Here is an 18363-nt window from a genome sequence, read left to right as displayed (position 1 = left end):
TGTTCCCGAAAAAAGCACTGGAGGGAATTGCGGTGCAAAATCGCAGCCAGACTGGTGACGGGAGCGGCCGCCGAGACCATATAACACCGGTCTTGAAAGACCTACATTGGCTCCCAGTACGTTTCCGAGCACAATTCAAAGTGTTGGTGTTGACCTTTAAAGCCCTAAACGGCCTCGGACCAGTATACCTGAAGGAGCGTCTCCACCCCCATCGTTCTACCCGGGCACTGAGGTCCAGCGCCGAGGGCCTTCTGGCAGTTCCCTCACTGCGAGAAGCCAAGTTGCAGGGAACCAGGCAGAGGGCCTTTTCGGTAGTGGCACCCTCCCTGTGGAACGCCCTCCCACCAGATGTCAAAGAGAACAACAACTACCAGACTTTTAGAAGACATCTGAAGGCAGCTCTGTTTAGGGAAGCTTTTAATGTTTGATGTATCACAGTATTTTAATATTCTTTTGGAAGCCGCCCAGAGTGGCTGGGGAAACCCAGCCAGATGGGCGGGGTATAGATAAATTATTATTATTATTATTATTATAAGATCATGGCATCCAAGATGTCTGCCGTTCTCTCGCAAGAAAAAAAAGGGAAGGTAGCATCCTGGAAGATTGTGTCCCAGATTTTGCCATTGAGTTGTTGGAGAGTATGGGAATCAAATGCCAGGCCTCCTGGCCTGAAATCGGGAGGGCTGGTTTCCTTTTATTTGAACTAGGGTTTTTAACTGGGGAATTTTAATCCTTGCCTGTGTTTTATTTTTCGGTATGCCTATAAAGTGCTTTTTATACATTTTATTGCTAGGCTTGTTTTGGTTTTCTGTTTCAATACGAGCCTCTCCAAGAGCTTTGCTATGGAGCAATATGGCGGTTTAATGAATGAACTGTAACACAGAGAATGACCACTAGAGGGGGACAAAGGGAAGGTGCAGAGGGATCCCGCTGGATCCTGGGTCCTCCAAACAGGAGTCCAGTGCGCTTCTCCTCTTGCAGTGGAAAGAGAGCTAAACTTTGAGGTCCCTGCAGCGCACCCACTGCGTGTGTCTGATCGTTGTGTTTTCCTCATCTTCCAGTACCTGCCCACACAGACGCTGGTCAAATTCATGACGGACATTGCTAGCGGGATGGAGTATCTCAGTAGCAAGAACTTCATACACCGCGATCTCGCCGCCCGCAATTGCATGTGAGTTTGTGTGACGCAAGAGATGATGGAAGAGGGGATTTCAAGGATGCACAGATTAGTGGCTTTTGACAATCTCTTTTTAAAAATATATATATTTTTATTGATTTTAACATATAAATTATAAAATGTACCACAAAATTTATCACTTATACAATCTTTTTAGACTTCCATCAGCACCTCTGATGATCCACCGTTTTAACCACTTCTTATGCATTTCTTAACTTTATATTGCCTTTACATCTCTTAACAAATCATCCTTCCCCTTCTCCATTTTTGCAATACTTCCAATAATACTCCTCATAAAACTTCTTGCAAACCTACAAACGTTGTCTGATCTTCACAAATACTTTTCAAATAGTCCGTAAATTTACTCCAGTCTTCTGTGAATTTCTGGTCCCGCTGGTTTCGAATCCTTCCTGTTAGTTTATCTAGTTCTGCATAGTCCATTAACTTCATTCTCCATTCTTCAGTCGTCAGTAATTCTTCTTGCTTCCATATTTGGGCCAGTAATATTCTTGCTGCTGTTATTGCATATAAGAAGAGCTTACATTCCTTTCTATTTATATCACTCCCCACAATGCCCAATAAAAATGCTTCTGGTTTCTTTATGCATGTATATTTCAACATTTTTTTCATCTCATTATATATCACCTCCCAGAAGCATTTCACCTTTTTACATTCCCACCACATGTGATAAAATGTTCCCTCTTTTTCTTTACATTTCCAACATTTATTACTAACTTTATACATTTTCGCTAACTTGACAGGTGTTATATACCATCTATACATCATTTTCACCACATCTTCTTTTAGGGCATTGCATGCAGCAAATTCTAAACCTTCTTTCCATAATTTTACCCAATCACTCAGCTGTATATTATATCCAAAATTTTAGAATCATTACTTAATATCTCTAATTCAAACTTTGATCCACGGCTTTTGACAATCTCACATCCGTCTCTCCCATGAGCAACCCACACATTCACACGTGGCTTCTGTACCCAACAGGCTGAACGAGAGCATGACAGCTTGTGTGGCCGACTTTGGCCTCTCTAAGAAAATCTACAACGGCGATTATTACCGGCAAGGCCGCATCTCCAAGATGCCTGTCAAGTGGATCGCCATTGAGAGTCTGGCCGACCGCGTTTACACCATCAAGAGCGACGTGGTGAGCAGCCAATTGGGGATGCCTTTGATCCCATCCTTCTGAACAGGCCAATGAGAAGACCAGCTTCCGTATCCTCCTAAATTGGCTTCTGTTCCTGTCTACCAATGGACAGAGCTGGCCTGCCCATGAGGCAGACGGAGTCACCCGTCACGCCCACCCCTACTGCCAGAGAAGTGAGGTGAAGCAGCAGCAGCGGTCTTTGGCGAGATCTCACAAAATCTCGCCAGCCGCCACCGCCGCACGACCCTAGCAAGCGAGGCGGGAGGGCGGCCATTTTGCCTCAGGCGGTGAAACAGGACAGGCAGCCCCTGCCAATGGGAGAAGTTGAATTTTGTGCTTGGCCGGCAGCATCTAATTCCCTCTTTCTGACTCCTTTTCTGCAGTGGTCGTTCGGCGTTACTATGTGGGAGATTGCGACGCGAGGCCAGACGCCGTACCCAGGTGTGGAAAACAGTGAGATCTACGACTACTTGCGTCAGGGCAACCGACTCAAGCAGCCAATCGACTGCCTGGATGGCCTGTAAGCATCACCACTGCTTCTTCAGATTGGCGTCTCCTTCCTCCATCTTCCCATGATGCTGTGCAGCATGGCCGATTAGGTTATCTGCCTTATGATTAGTAAGCCTGGACTGTAGAGGGGGTTGTATCGTTGCAAAAAATAACTTCATGACGTCCTACCACTGGCTCTCTCAGCCTTAGGAATGTGACTATGCTCACTCAGCGGGCAAGCAAATTCAATTTTTTCGCCCTACAACCCTAGCAACTGAAAACGGGTTCTAGGGTTGACCCACTGCCACCCCCCCAGCTCAAATTAAGGCCTCCGTTACAAAACTTCAAGGTCCCTGAGCAGCTCTGATATTCATCTTGAACTCATCCACAATCAGGAGCCGCTACGACATAGCAGAGAAGAGTTTTACCAAACTTAGGTCTCCAGCTGTTTTTGGACTACAACCCCCATCATCCCTAGTTAGCAGGGCCAGTGGTCAGGGATGATGGGAGTTGTAGTAATAGTAATAATAATAATAATAAATAATTTATTATTTATACCCCGTCCATCTGGCTGGGTTTCCCCAGCCACTCTGGGCGGCTTCCAACAAAATACTAAAAATACAATAAAACATCGGACATTAAAAACTTCCCTAAACAGGACTGCCTTCAGATGTCTTCTAAAAGTCAGATAGTTGTTTATTTCCTTGACATCTGATGGCAGGGCAGAGGCCACCACCGAGAAGGCCTTCTCCCTGGTTCCCTGTAACTCGCAGTGAGTTAGAAACAGTTTGGGCTACAGTGTTGGTCTAGGATTTCAGAGACCATGGTTTGAATGCCTGCTGAGTCATTTATTCTTCTTATTCTTATTCTTATTCTTATTCTTAAAATTACATTTGTATACTGCCATTCACCCATAGATCTCAGGACGGTTCCCAACAGGAAAATACAATATAAAAAACCACCCAATGCATAATAAAAACAAAAACAAACCAATAATCCTCCTTCCCATGTCATGGTTCAGAATGGGTGATCTTGCTTCAGTCACTGTGTTTCAACCTCACGTACCTCACAGGGATGCGGGTGGCGCTGTGGGTTAAACCACAGAGCCTAGGACTTGCCGATCAGAAGGTTGGTGGTTCGAATCCCCGCGACGGGGTGAGCTCCCGTTGCTCGGTCCCTGCTCCTGCCAACCTAGCAGTTCGAAAGCACCTCAAAGTGCAAGTAGATAAATAGGTACCGCTCCAGCGGGAAGGTAAACAGCATTTCCGTGCACTGCTCTGGTTTCGCCAGAAGCGGCTTGGTCATGCCAGCCACATGACCTGGAAGCTGTACACCGGCTCCTTCGGTCAGTAAAGCGAAATGAGTGCCGCAACCCCAGAGTCGGCCACAACTGGACCTGAAGGAGCGTCTCCACCCCTATCATTCAGCCCAGACACTGAGGTCCAGCACCGAGGGCCTTCTGGCGGTTCCCTCACTGCGAGAAGCCAAGTTACAGGGAACCAGGCAGAGGGCCTTCTCGGTAGTGGCGCCCGCCCTGTGGAACGCCCTCCCACCAGATGTCAAAGAGAACAACAACTACCAGGCTTTTAGAAGACATCTGAAGGCAGCCCTGTTTCGGGAAGCTTTTAATGTTTGATGTATTATAGTATTTTAATATTCTTTTGGAAGCCGCCCAGAGTGGCTGGGGAGGCCCAGCCAGATGGGCGGGGTATAAATAATATATTATTATTATTATTATTATATTATTATTATTATAATGGTCAGGGGTCCCTTTACCTTTACCTTTACCTTTACCTCACAGAGATAAATTAAGGAGGGGAAGTAAAAAAGGTGGGATGTAAACAAGAGAGAGAACGTGTTCTCCTTCCCCTTCTGAAGCAGGGCAAAATCCCCAGCAGATTAAGTACCCACTTATAAGTAACTTCCAAGGATGCTGTACCCCACGTTCCCTTGAAATAACATCTCTTTTGGACCCGCGCAGGTACGAGCTGATGATGAGCTGCTGGGCCCTCAACCCTCGCGACCGCCCCAGCTTTGAGATCATGCACCAAGAGCTGGAGAAGATCCTCAAGTCCCTCCCTCCGGCCAAGGACCCAGAAGAGATCCTCTACGTCAACATGGACGATGGCGTGGCCCCCGGAGAGGCGGAGCTGGGTGCCGTCGGGGGTCTGGGCCCCGAGGAAGCGCCGGCCAAGGAGAACCAGTCGCTCAAGCCCACGGTGACGGCGGCCGAAGTCCACCAGCCCCAGGGCATGGGCCGCTACGTCATGTGCCCCACCCCTCACGAGAGCAGCCGGCTACTGACGGACGCCCCCAGCTGCGCCGCCACCGAGGAAGGGGCCTGAACGGGACGAGGCGACTTATTCGTTGTGGCCGGGGGGGGGGAGGGGGGAGGTTGCAAGCGGCCCAACGGGTGCAGTCCCTGCAAGCTTTGCAAGACGACTCCTGTCTCTGAGGAGAGGGGATTCATGGAGGACTCCACTAGCTGAGGCGCACCTGCCTCCTCTCCCAAAATGAACCACTGCCCTGCTTTTGCCACAAGGGTCTTCCCTCCCCATCAACCCCCTCCAGGGGGGAGTTTGGACTGACCCGTCTCTGAGTATGTCTCACGGCTGTACATGCATTGACAGTCATGCTCCACAGCACCAGCCTGAGGCCAGATATGTACTCTAGACAATGATGTTGGCAGAAGGGGGGAGTCCATCTCAGGTTACAGGGGCCAGGGGAGGAGGGGGGACACAGTGGGGAACCCGACAGGACCGGCAGCTGCGCCCTTTTCCCCTCCCCACGTTGAAGGTACCTTAGCAATTTGACCTCCTGTCCCCCGTTCGCAACTCCGTGGTCCAAATTTTCTTTAAGCAGAGGCTTGACAACCATATGTCAGGAGTGCTCTGATGGTGTTTCCTGCTTGGCAGGGGGTTGGACTCGATGGCCCTTGTGGTCTCTTCCAACTCTATCATTCTATGATTCTATGAAATTTAGCTTGCTAACACCGAGGTCTCGTCCACGCTCCTGCTTGCCCCAGGCCTAGAAGGCACGAATCTGAGCGATTTTAACTTGCTTTCCCCCGGGAAACCTGCTCTTCGGCCAAATCGGAGTGAATATCAGTCCGGAGAAAACCTAGACGACATTCCCTCCGATTCAGCGGGGCAGGTGGGGATGAGCCATTGCCAATGGTACTAAGGTTATTCTGTGTTTGTGTGGCCCAGCTCCTGCCTTTTTCGTGTTGGGCCTGGCACACAGCTGCTGAGCCGGCACAGCATAGATTTGCTATGAAGGAGAGAAAAGCCCGGCTGCTCAGTTTGCGTGCTGTTAAAGGGGAGCAGGGCGCATTAACCAAAACGGGGGGGGGGGGAGGTGTCGGTCCTAATTGCAGCCATCTGAAAACGGTACATACTTAGTCCTTCCCCTCTCCTTATTTTACTACCAGCTGTTTCACTGCCATGTCTCCGAGGTCGCATTTAGGCCGGTGGAGATGAATTAAACAGAGGTTCCGGAGGGCTCCCGTCTGAAGGAGCTGCAACAAGGGAAATGTACTCAGTTTGTGCACAGATGCACACTTCTTTTAAAAAAAGTCGCTATTGCTTCTTGGGAGCCAGCCCTAGTTTTTAAATCTGATCCCGGAGGTTAATTTTGGTGCAGATTTCAGCCCAACAGACCAATTCACCCTGTCCACACAGCACCAAATTCTCCTCAACAGGTTATTGGGGGACGTCTGACCAGCCATAGCTGAGTCGCGCAGCCCAATCCTCTGGGAACCCATTTGCCCTGGGGGCAAAGATCCCACAGGGCACTGAAGCCATACCCAGGTGGGCATCTCAGAGCGGGGGTCCGAAGGTATATTTTTATAGCACATTTGAGATGGGAAAAGGGAACAAATTGGCCTTCCAAGTCTTCACACCCAGCTAGGCCAGAGCTTCCCTGGTAGCAGTGAGTTTAGCTAACTTTACTAGAAATATGAAGGTTGCCATCTTCTCCCCACCCCTCAAAGACTCTTTGCCTTTCACCGATGCAGGCAGAAACTCAACAAGTATACCTTTCCCCCATTCCCACATCTCTCTGCTGGGGATGCCTGCCCATCGTGCAGATGTTACAAACCCTGTCTGATCACAACCAACCCATCTGCCACTTGGAGCAAACATCTGGACAAGAATTTCCCGAGTTATTCAGACGTCTGAAGCAGCATCATCAGCAGGCTATGATCACCAATGGCCTCTGGATATGAAATAGACAATATTAGTGGGTGCGATCAGAGTAGGATTCCTTGTCTCCAACCTTCTTTCATTTCACTGGGGCTTGTATGAGAATCCTGTGGGGGAAAACCCAGGGAAATAAGTGGAGATTGTCCAAACAGAATTAGCTACTCGTATGCTCCTTTTTGCTAGTGCCTCTTTGCACCAGTGCACATGCCCACAATTGCCAGTAATCGCTTTCCCCCCAAAACATCACAGCGCCACTGAAGGAGAAGACAACTCCATATTTCAGAGGGCAAGTCCCAGCTCTCCATCAGTTCAATGACACTCCATAAATCAGACCTGCCAGCTGCAGAGTGCCTTGATTAATGATATTTTCATCTGGGAACATAGTCTCTGAAGCTCCCACCAGTCACATGCAATTTAGAGGGAATTCACGAATTCTGTTTTGGACATAATGGTAGCTTTCTCTATCTAACATGGATGGGGCGCAACTGCTCACAACAGTAATCACACCATAATGGTTCATTTTTTTCTGGCTACCTCCCAGCCATGAAAGCCAGACTAGAGAGGTGGTAAGCTGAATGCATGTTTTGGCAATTTCTTATTGCATGTTCACGGTCACTTGGGCTGGAAACATTTCCCAGCTTCTCCTGAGAGCTGAAGATGGGTGACAAAAAGAAAAAGACAAATGTTCATGCTATACACCAGGGGTCTGCAACCCGCGGCTCCGGAGCCGCATGTGGCTCTTTTACACCTTTGCCATGGCTCCGGGTCGGATACTAGCGAGGGGAGGAGGCGCATTGTGCGCCCCGACACTCCCCACTGTGGCGGGCGCTGTGCTGGCTGTGACGTCGCATGGGGGCAGTGCGTGCGTTAGTCACACACCGTCCCGACATCACCTTCCCGCCCGCTGTCAGATCGGAGGGCAGCGGCGCACATGCTTTAAATGTCACAATGGTTTTGCGGCTCCCAGTTTTATTTTCCCTTCGGAAACGGGTCCAAGTGGCTCTTTTTGTCTTAAAGGTTGCAGACCCCTGCTATACACGCTCATCCGACTTGCACATTTGCTTAAACAGGTTTTGCAGGCTTTCCTGTTTCAAAACCTGCCGTACCTGTTCGGTCAGAAGAACCGGTGTCACAAAAGAACTGTCCTTTGAACCACTTTCAGCTCTCTTGAAACCTGTTGCCTGGCTCCAGCCTTAAACTGAAGGCCATTCCGCACAGTGATTTTTTTTATATTTTATTTGCACAATAAATGCACATTTCGTTACTGATTTTGTTCTGCACAGTCCATGTGTCGTTCCCTGCAGTTTGCAACAGCAGCAGCGCTTTGCAGAAAGGCCAGCTTACCCCACAAGCCCCATTGTGCTTGGAGCAAATCAAAACATGCAGACGCCAAACAGTGAAGCTGCCCTAGTTCGCATGTTCACCATGAATTCACACTTAACAATATTCTTCCCAGGATTTAGGTGCAATTTTGTGTGAAATGCACTGGCTTGGTAGGCTTGTGTTATCACAAAAACATCTTGGGGGAGCAGTTTTTTATTCTTCAGTTCTTCCGTTGGGTTTCTTTTTCTTTTTTTTTTTGAAGCTACCAAGCCTATGCTAAACTGAATAAGCTTGCAAGCAGCTCTTAATCCCTGCCTCTACCTGTAGCCTCAAGGCATAAGGAGGACTAACCAGGAAGTGGAGTCATACACTGGAATGGCGCCATCTTGTCCGTAGGCCTCATAGCGGTGGGGCCCGTATCTTACACCAGCCTTCCATAAAGGGGGCTAGCTTAGGGCACGAACAGCCCTCCAGATGTTGTGGACTGCAACTCCCGTCACCCCTCACCACTGGCTATGTAGACTGATGCGAGTTGGAGTACAGCAAATTCTGGAGGCCGCCATTTTGGCTGCCCCTGGGGTTATGTCAGGGTAGAGCAGGTGGGAGAGGGGAGCTGAGCCTTTCCCTCTCCTGTCACTGCCCTTGAGACGGACCACCCTCACCCAGCCATGTTGTCTGGGGTGGCTGATTTCACTTCCGGCCATCCAGGGGGGAAGTTTGGAGTCGGGTAGGGAGGAGCAACTGGCAGAGGAAGGGTCCCACACTCCTCTCAGACCCTCCAAGTGTCCCTGTTTTCCAGGGACATCCCAGATGTACAGAAGCTGTCCCGGTTTCTGATCTGATCCCGGAATGTCCTGCTTTTCCTTAAAGTAAAGGTAAAGGGACCCCTGACCATTAGGTCCAGTCGTGACTGACTCTGGGGTTGCGGTGCTCATCTCGCTTTTCCTTAGGACGTCCCTATTTTCATCGGAGAAATGTTGGAGGCTTTGTCCCCTCCTGTCTCCTGCTCTTTTAAAGCTGCATGGCAGACTCCCTTCTAACGGGGTTCCCTGCCTTTCCATTTGAGGGACACACAGCCACCCTATAGAAACATTTCTCCTCTTTTTGAAGAAACCGCTCATCACCTTCTGACTCAATTCGGTGGCCACCTTTCAGGCGTGGTGAAACCATGTTTTCCGTTCTGCTTGCTGAAGCACATTGATAGCCATCTGTCTCCTCTTTGGATTGGGACGGAAAAGGCGGGACTTTCTGGGGGCAAAAAAAGCTTTTCTGCAAAAGGCTCTGTAGAGTTTTGGTTCCCTCGACTCCCACAATTTTTCTTGGCCACCAAGTGTGACTTATGTTCAGATCAAAGGCTTTTCTCACTCCCTGCCTCCTGCACTGAAGTGTATGCAGAACAGTCAGCTATTCCCCCTGCCCTAGAGATTCTTATTAATGAAATGTTTATAAATATATATATATTAATGTATATAATTTTTTTTTTAAAAAATGCTATATATGAAATGTTATTCCCCCCCCCACGCCCTGTCTTTTCTACAAACACATTTCCTCTCAGGGCAAGGTCTGTTTTAGTAAAAGAGAGAGCGAAAGAGAGAGATTGAGAGAATGCTCTGTGATATATTTTGCTTATGAATAAAACATTCCTGTAAAAAAAAAAAAGGATAAATTTGGAAGTAGATTTTGTTTCCAATGAGTGGGTTGGGGGAGATACAGGGAAGGAGAGCGTCAAAACTCAAATGGTGCCGTATATTTGGTGCCCAGTTCAATACCTGACATCTCCAGTAAAAAGAATTAGTAGCTACAATAATTTTTTGCAGCTGTTATGCAGATGTTGCATGGGATCAGTACAGCTCTTTTCCTTCCTAGAAGAAACTAAGCAATGCTTATTTTCTCAGGAAACACAGCAAAGTTTATTTTGGGGGGAGATGCAACCTTCCTTTCCTGGGTTCCAGCTAAGACGCTGTAAGGAGTGGATGTACTGCCCAGGTACTTTCAATGCAATGACCTCCAGATGTGCTTGCCCGCCAGATGTGGAGATACTGAAGTAAGACTCAGCTGCCAACCCAGTCAGGTCAGCTTCTGTACCTGGAATGAAGGCATTCTGGATCATGCCCTTTGCTTGAGGCAGCAGAAATTTCTCTGTTTGGGCCTGGACAAAACCTTTAGAGCCAAATACATTTAAACCACTATGATACCGCTTTAAATAGTCACGATTTCCCCCAGAGAAACCTGGGAAGTGTAGTTTTTTAAGGGTGCTGAGAGCAGTGTTAGGAACTCAGATATATAAGCTAGGTGCCAAATGGCTCCTTAAACCAGGGCTGCAGTCGCCAAAATGGAATGCCTAGTTGCCATTTTGGGGCCAGGCGGTTCAAAAGTTGTATTTTTCAATGTGACTTTTTGGTTCCTGAAATTCAATCTGATTGTGCAGACAGAATTCTACAGGATGTGTTGCTGAAAACAGTCAAGATCCAAAGATCCCCAGGCAGGCATCTCCAGATGATGGAGATGTCAGGCACGCATCATCCTGGTGCCTGGGCAACTTCGCTTGGTCGCAAGTGGCTGATAGCCGGGTGCAAAATGCGCCTAGTGCCTGGCAAATTTCGAACTCCCGGCTGAGAGTTGTTAGGAGGCCCTCTATTCCCCTGACAGAACTACAATTCCCAGAGTTCGCTGTGAAGAGGGATTGATTGTTAAACCACTCTGAGCTCTGTGAGGGGAATACAAGTCTCCTAACAACTCTTGCGACACAGGTGGTGATGTGGTCTAAACCACCGAGCCTCTTGGGCTTGCTGATCAGAAAGGTTGGTGGTTCTAATCCCCGTGACGGGGTGAGCTCCTGTTGCTCTGTCCCAGCTCCTGCCAACCTAGCAGTTTGAAAGCATACCAGTACAAGTAGATAAATAGGTACCGCTGCGGCGGGAAGGTAAATGGCATTTCCGTGCGCTGCTCTGGTTTGGTGTTCCATTGCGCCAGAAGCAGCTTAGTCTGCGGACAAATGCCAGCTCCCTCAGCCTTTAAAGCGAGATGAGCGCTGTTAAGTTGTGGGTGAACATGTCAGACAACACAGCAATTTTTCAAACAGCTCTTGTTTATTCACAGGCCAGAACAGAACTGAACTGAAGGGCTCAGCCAGCCTGCTTATATAGAGCTCCACTAGAACGCAACAGTAACCATTTTCTGTAACTATCCAATCACTGAATGTCACTTTCAATCCCTTATTTGCATATGTGGACCTGAGCGAAAACTATCTACAGTCTCCCCCTGCTGGCCCAGGGTGAGAACTTCAGTACATAACAAGTGCCGCAACCCCAGAGTCGTCTGCGACTGGATTTAACTGTCAGGGGTCCTTTACCTTTAGCTTTTTAACAACTCTCAGCACCCTTAACAAACTGCAGTTCCCCAGAGCCTCTGAGAGAATGCATGGCTGTCAAAGTGGTACATTAATGCTTCTTTAAATGAATGCTGCAGATGTGGCTCCATTTTGGGTCTGAACAGGTTGCCATGTAAACTGTTCAGCATTGTGGTGCTCAGAAAGCCCTCCCGAAAGCCAGTGCTGGAGTGGCGCCAGCGGGGTGTGCAAGCTTCACGCTTTGCCCCCACCTCATTAGGCAGAGGGCGAGCGAACCCCATCAATGGGCACATTCAGGGTTTGCCTGTTGTAACCGTTTGGACTCGAGTGAGTAATGGAGAACAAGGCCGGCCATTGAGAGGGGAAGCCTCACCACAAGCATCTGCTCTCAACTGGGGCAAAAAGATTAAGCTATTTTGCAATTGTCCCCAGAGCCTGGCGGACAGTGTGTAAATCCCCTCCCCAATAGGAAGCAGACAAATGCCTCTCTGTCTCCCAGAAGTCTTGAAAAGGAGAGCGGGAGATGGGCTGGGAAAGAGGGCACCCAAAATTAAAGGAAAGGGGTGGTGGCGGCGAGTGAGAAAGGTTGTGTGAAAATGCAGACCTTCCCATGCAATGTGTGAGCCTGGGTCTTAGGATTATCACTGTTGTGAACAAAAATTGCCCTTTTCCCTTATGGGGTATCCAAGAGCCCATACAGAGTCCTTACATAGGTTCCCCATTGGTAGGAGAGAATAACAGAGGCCAACCAGAGAATATTGAGAAGCAAAGCAGCTAGTAAGCTTGATCTTTATTGAACTGTTGCAACAGGGTGCTCCCCTCACCCGCAGGAGAGGAGGAGGGAGACCCAGAAAAATGGCCGCAAGGCCTTATAAAGACTTTTGAAATTGCCACCCTGTAGATCAAGACCACCCCCATCACATACATCACAGAAGGGGTGTAACCTAAGACCACCCCTCAGATACATCATACCTACATCACAGAAAAGGCGGTCTAAAACAGAAATTTGAATGTTGTTTTTCTCCTGTCATTGTTTATCTCCTGTCTGGCAGGTTGCTTGATTGGATTGCCTGGGGAGCCTGGCCAGTCTTTTGTAATGACAAATACTTAGTTCCTGGGCCAGGTCACAGGCTCACACCCTATTCATATCTTAAACTTGTCCTTAAGACAGGATTTGTGAGGAAAGAGACAATGGGGAGGTTTCCCACTTTGACCTTGCAGAGAAAATATTTGGTCAGTTTAGGAATCAAAATGATTCCAGGTTGGCCTTCCTGTGCTGATCTATGTACGTGCGGTTATGAACATTACCATATTTCTAAGACCATAAAATTCCTATCGCATCATATAATTGTAGAGTTGGAAGGGACCATGAGGTCTTCTAGTCCAACCCGCTGCAGCACGGGATTCGAACCCACAACCTTTCATATTCTACAGTGCCAAGGGATCAGGATCAGGAGACTCAATGGTTCAAAGCCTTAGGCCAGGCATGTCCAAAGTCCATTTTGGGGGCCTAATCCGACCCGCCAGTCAGTTCAGTCCAGCCCCTGTGGCAGTTTACTTCCTGGGGTAAAAAACCTCAACGACTTCAATCCTAAAAACAAGCTCAACAACTTTGGCCGGCCCCCACGGCCCTTCACTTCATCAAATCTGGCCCTCTTTGAAAAAAGTTAGGCAGATCCGCACCATGCATTCAAATCACACGACTCCCCCCAAAGAATCCTGGGAATTGTAGTCCCCCCCCCACAGAACTACAATTCCCAGCACCTATAAGAAATTACAGCAGCCAGGATTCGGGTGGGGTGTGTATTAAGCAATGTGCTTTAAACATATAGTGTGGATCTGCCCCAAATCATGACTACTTTAGAGGCTTGAGGTGTGCACATTTCATCTGTTTTGCATACACGGATTACAGCTTCCTTGAATTGGTTTGGGAAGGGTGGGTTTCAGGGGTGGGGAAACCAAACAGGTAACACAGGTTGGGTGAAATATATCCTTGCCCATCCCATCTCTGGTGCAAGCAGCAGCACCGTAAATATGAAACTTGAAACACAGCAGGGGAAATAAGGATCTCAAGCTGCGAATGTGTTACGTAGCCTTGATGCTGCCTGGAATCGATTTGGAAACTGAGATGATCTGTGTATGACACAGCTGCCCTCTGCTGGTTGACAGTTTGTGCTGCTTGTTGTTGTTGTTTAGTCGTTTAGTTGTGTCCGACTCTAGCACGCCAGGCACTCCTGTCTTCCACTGCCTCCCGCAGTTTGGTCAAATTCATGCTGGTAGCTTCGAGAACACTATCCAACCATGTCGTCCTCTGTCGTCCCCTTCTCCTTGTGCCCTCCATCTTTCCCAACATCAGGGTCTTTTCCAGGGAGCCTTCTCTTCTGAGGCAGCCAAAGTATTGGAGCCTCAGCTTCAGGATCTGTCCTTCCAGTGAGCACTCAGGGCTGATTTCCTTCAGAATTGAGAGGTTTGATCTTCTTGCAGTCCATGGGACTCTCAAGAGTCTCCTCTAGCACCATAATTCAAAAGCATCAATCAGCCTTCTTTATGGTCCAGCTCTCACTTCCATACATCACTCCTGGGAAAACCATAGCTTTTACTATACGGACCTTTTTTGCTGTTAGGAGTCACCAAAAATTGTACGGTGAAGGTGTCTGCCTGAGCTCAATAGGCAGGGGGTTCCAAAGTGTAGATACTGCCAAGCGAAAAACTCACTTTCTTCCAAGTGTGGAGAGGGTGTTGTGTGGCACTGGTAAGGCAATCCCTCAAGTAAACTGATCCCAAGCTGTTAAGGTAGGGTTGGTGTACTTCAAACCGTTAAAATCCAGACAGAAAAGTTGCTGAGATATTTCTTTTTTCTTTTTTGCAAAATTGCAAAAACAATTTGCCATTTTTGAGCTATTTTGGAGGAAGTCAGCAAAAATGGCACTGCTGACATTGTTGTTGTTGTTTAGTCGTGTCCAACTCTTCGTGACCCCCTGGACCAGAGCACGCCAGGCACTCCTGTCTTCCACTGCCTCCCGCAGTTTGGTCAAACTCATGCTGGGAGCTTCGAGAACACTGTCCAACCATCTCGTCCTCTGTCATCCCTTTCTCCTTGTGCCCTCAATCTTTCCCAACGTCTTTTCCGGGCTGCCATATGTCCAGATTTTCTCAGACTTTTTGAAAAAACAACTCTTTCCACCCAGACACTGTCAGGGACAGCGGTGTTCTGGATATGTCCAGGGCATTCGTTACTAATTGTAACAGCATTGTATTTATGGCAGTGCAAGTTGTTTCCTTGCACAGGGCACTGAGTGCAAAATTGAGAATATCCATCACTGAGAAGATATATTTTGGGGTGCCAAATTTTGGGCTCGCTCAAGGTGCCATGTTACCAAATATTACCCTAGTATACCTCTGAACTTGAACTTGGTCCAGTAATCATCCAATTGGAGAATGGTAGAGACAGTTTAGGTACCACCCAAATGACTGTGGACACCTGCGCAGGTATGATAACCCTTAAAACCGCCTTTAGAAAGATCGTCAGGAGATCTCCCTGGATGAGTCATCTCTCTACATTTGGCTTTACAGCTCACAATTTCTATTGTTCCAGACACAGTTCATCAACCTAATTATTGAATCGTCCCATTTAACAGTGCTGAAGACACAGCAAGGATAAATGCGCCATTGAATACTACTCAATGTTGATCCAGAGTAGATTCCAATGTATAGTTAGCAGAGTAAAAACTCACACACATTACAGGATTCCCAAAAAATAGACCAGAGGCAATTGTACAGTGGTACCTCCGGTTGTGGATAGGATCCGTTCCGGAGGTCCGGTCGGATCCCGAGGTTTCCACAACCTGAGGACCGCTTCTGCGCATGTGGCAAAACACAGTAAAATACCTCTGGGTTTGCCGCACGTACTTCCCAAAGTTTTCGTAACCAGAGGTTCGACTGTATTTCATCCAGATCCAATACATTCAGGATTAGCACTGTCCATAAGAAATCCAGTTGCAGCAGACTTAATTTAAACTTACTGTTATAAGAATTTAAAGTCTCAAATATATAAATTAAATGTTCATAAATTTACAAGGCAAAAACATACATAATTATGTAAACCATGTGTCTGAAATAGTATAGGAAAATAGTCCTGAAACCATTTTGATTCTCCCAAAATTGACCTGAATTGTCTCCCTGCAAGGAGGAAGGAAATGGGAAGGACTTCCGGGTTAGCGCCTCTGGCAATGGCGGATTTCCTCTGATCGGGAGGAATCCGCTCCGTGGAAATTAGGGTCTGGACCGCCACGGCGAGGCGGAGACCCACTAAAAACCATAGGCGGGAGAAGCCTGTGGATGTGGGATATGGCTGGCACCTTTTGCACCTCCCCTACTCACAGGGAAACCCGGTAGAGATTAAAGACCGTGAGAATCAGAGATTGACCTTGGACAAGAATGTTGACAGAAGAAGTCTTGGTGATTGCATTTTGCAAGACAAGTGCTTTACTGGAACAGCTTCATGAGAAGACGGACGTGATGATTATTAAAAATGACAATTTGGGACAAAAAATGACTGATTTGGGGCTAAAAGTGAATACCTATGCAGAAACTACTCAGGATTTGATTCAGGAATCTGTTTTGACATGGCAAGCTGTGGAGAAGACGAAGGAGAAAGTTGTGGTTGAACCTCAAGTAATTCAAGTGGAGAGAGCCCTGGCCTCACAGAGGCAATTTGATGAACATAAGCTGTTGCCTTTTACGATCGAATATAGAGAAAGCCAGATTTGGTGGGATGGAGCCCCGCTTGGATTGGAGAAGGAAAGTTGGATAGATCCCTTTATGCAGGGATGTTTTGGCCTTTGGATCTGGATTTGGGTCAGGGGGAGTTTGGCGCTCTGAAATACCTTTTGGACTTTAGTTCTGACTATGGAGAATGGGCTGACCTGTCGAGAAGGAATAAGGACATTGTTAGGTTGGAGTTTCCCCGAGATCTACTCCTCAGTGCCAAAGGAAGGAAATTAAGAACAAGATCAGCAGAAGATAAAGTAAAGTACATCTATAAACATGAAGAAGAGCAGCAGAAGGGACATGGAAAAGAGTTAAGAGCCTCAGACAGAAGATCACCAGGTTGATGGACCATATGGAATTGATAGAAAGGACTGACAGAATCTGAGACCAGGGAGAAGAGACGGTGGAAGAAGATTGGGGGGGGGGAGTTTAAAAAAATTTATTTAGAGAAATGTTGCAAAATTAATGAGTGTTAGAAAAATGTTGGAATGAAATTATATGGCTTTAGTAGAAATGTTATAAGGAGTTAAGTATAAATAAGTTTTAGGGTTTTAATGGTAAGATAAGGTTAAAATAAATTAAGATAACTAAATGATAGAAAACAGTGAAAGATGGAAAGGATTTGCTGAAATAATTAATAACTAGAACACAAAAAGGTAGGTGTGAGGAGGTCGATGAAACAAGCTAATGAAAGATAAAAATATGGAAATATTGGATGTGTTTTTAATTGTTTTTGCTTTTGCTTTTGTTTTGATGTATTGTGTCTTTTGCTTTTTTATATGTACTGTAATGTATTGATTTGTATTTATTTATTTTTTCTTTCTTTTTTCTTTCTCTCTTTAATGCTTAAACTTTTAATAAATATTATTTTAAAAAAAAGGAAGTGGGAAAACCTCCTAATTGCCTCTGTGCTCACAAATCCTGCCTTAAGGGTACATTTGGGTATGAATAGAGTGAGCCTGTGACTTGGACTCAGGAATTAAGTATTTATCATCACAAAAGAATAGCCAGGATCTTCTCCAGGTAAACCCATCAACAGGTTTCCTGCCAGACAGGATTTCTGCTGTAGACCGCCCCTTCTGTGATGTATGTATGATGTATTAAGCTTTGTTGTTTAGTCGTCTTAGTCGTGTTCGACTCTCCATGACCCCATGAACCAGAGCATGCTTTGGAAACTCTCACTTTCTTCTCAAAGCTTCTCCTTTTTTTATGTCCGTGGAGTTTTCTTGGCAAAATACTGGAGTGGTTTGCCAGCTCCTTCTCCAGGTGGATCACATTTAGTCTAAACTCTTGTCTATGACCTGTCCGTCTTGGCACGGCATAGCTCTTGCTTCTTGGAGTTATTCAAGCCCCTTCGTCACAAGGCAGTGATCCATGAAGGGGGGCCTTAAGCTTACAGGGTGGCAATTCCAAAGAGTCTATACGTATAAGGGCTTGTGCAGTGGTGCCTCGCAAGACGAAAAGAATCCGTTCTGTGATTCTCTTCGTCTAGCGGTTTTTGCGTCTTGCGAAGCAAGCCCATTGACGGATTAGCGGATTAGCGCGATTAGCAGCTTTTAGGGGCTTATCGGCTTATTGGATCAGCTGATAAGCGGCTTAGCGGCTTAGAAAAAGGGGGGAGGGAAAAAACCCCGCAGGAACTCGCAAGACATTTTCGTCTTGCGAAGCAAGCCCATAGGAGATTCGTTTTGTGAAGCACCTCCAAAACGGAAAGCTCTTTCGTCTAGCGAGTTTTCCGTCTTGCGAGGCATTCGTCTTGCGGGGCACCACTGTACATCGTTGTTCTGGGCTCCTCCTCCCTCCTGCATGTGGTGAGAGAGGACCCTGTTGCAACAGTTTTAATAAAGTTTAATAAAGATCAAGCTTATTAGCTGCTTTGCTTCTCAATATT

The 18363-nt window shown here is 47.1% G+C and overlaps 1 protein-coding gene and 1 long non-coding RNA gene across 4 annotated transcripts in view; both read left to right on the top strand.

Annotated features, from left to right (window-relative positions):
* Window positions 1-5673, top strand: part of AXL (AXL receptor tyrosine kinase) — an 80673-nt gene extending 75000 nt beyond the window's left edge. For all 3 annotated transcript variants that reach the window (XM_082231012.1, XM_082231011.1, XM_082231013.1), the window contains 4 exons: window positions 1062-1171; window positions 2180-2339; window positions 2723-2859; window positions 4810-5673. In XM_082231012.1, the coding sequence (XP_082087138.1) occupies window positions 1062-1171; window positions 2180-2339; window positions 2723-2859; window positions 4810-5173 (771 nt within the window). In that variant the 3' untranslated portion in view covers window positions 5174-5673. The remainder of the gene's footprint in view (window positions 1-1061; window positions 1172-2179; window positions 2340-2722; window positions 2860-4809) is intronic.
* Window positions 5674-5808: 135 nt separating this feature from the next.
* On the top strand, window positions 5809-9604 carry LOC309537005. The gene is made up of 2 exons (XR_014221739.1): window positions 5809-7714; window positions 8055-9604. It is a non-coding gene; the product is annotated as an uncharacterized lncRNA (long non-coding RNA).
* The last annotated feature ends 8759 nt before the right edge of the window (window positions 9605-18363 follow it).

The sequence above is a fragment of the Podarcis vaucheri genome (genome assembly GCF_965113315.1).
Source record: "Podarcis vaucheri genome assembly, chromosome: 7".
Lineage (NCBI taxonomy): Eukaryota > Metazoa > Chordata > Lepidosauria > Squamata > Lacertidae > Podarcis > Podarcis vaucheri.
Note: the sequence above shows the minus strand (reverse complement) of the source record. Positions and strands in the feature narration are given on the sequence as shown.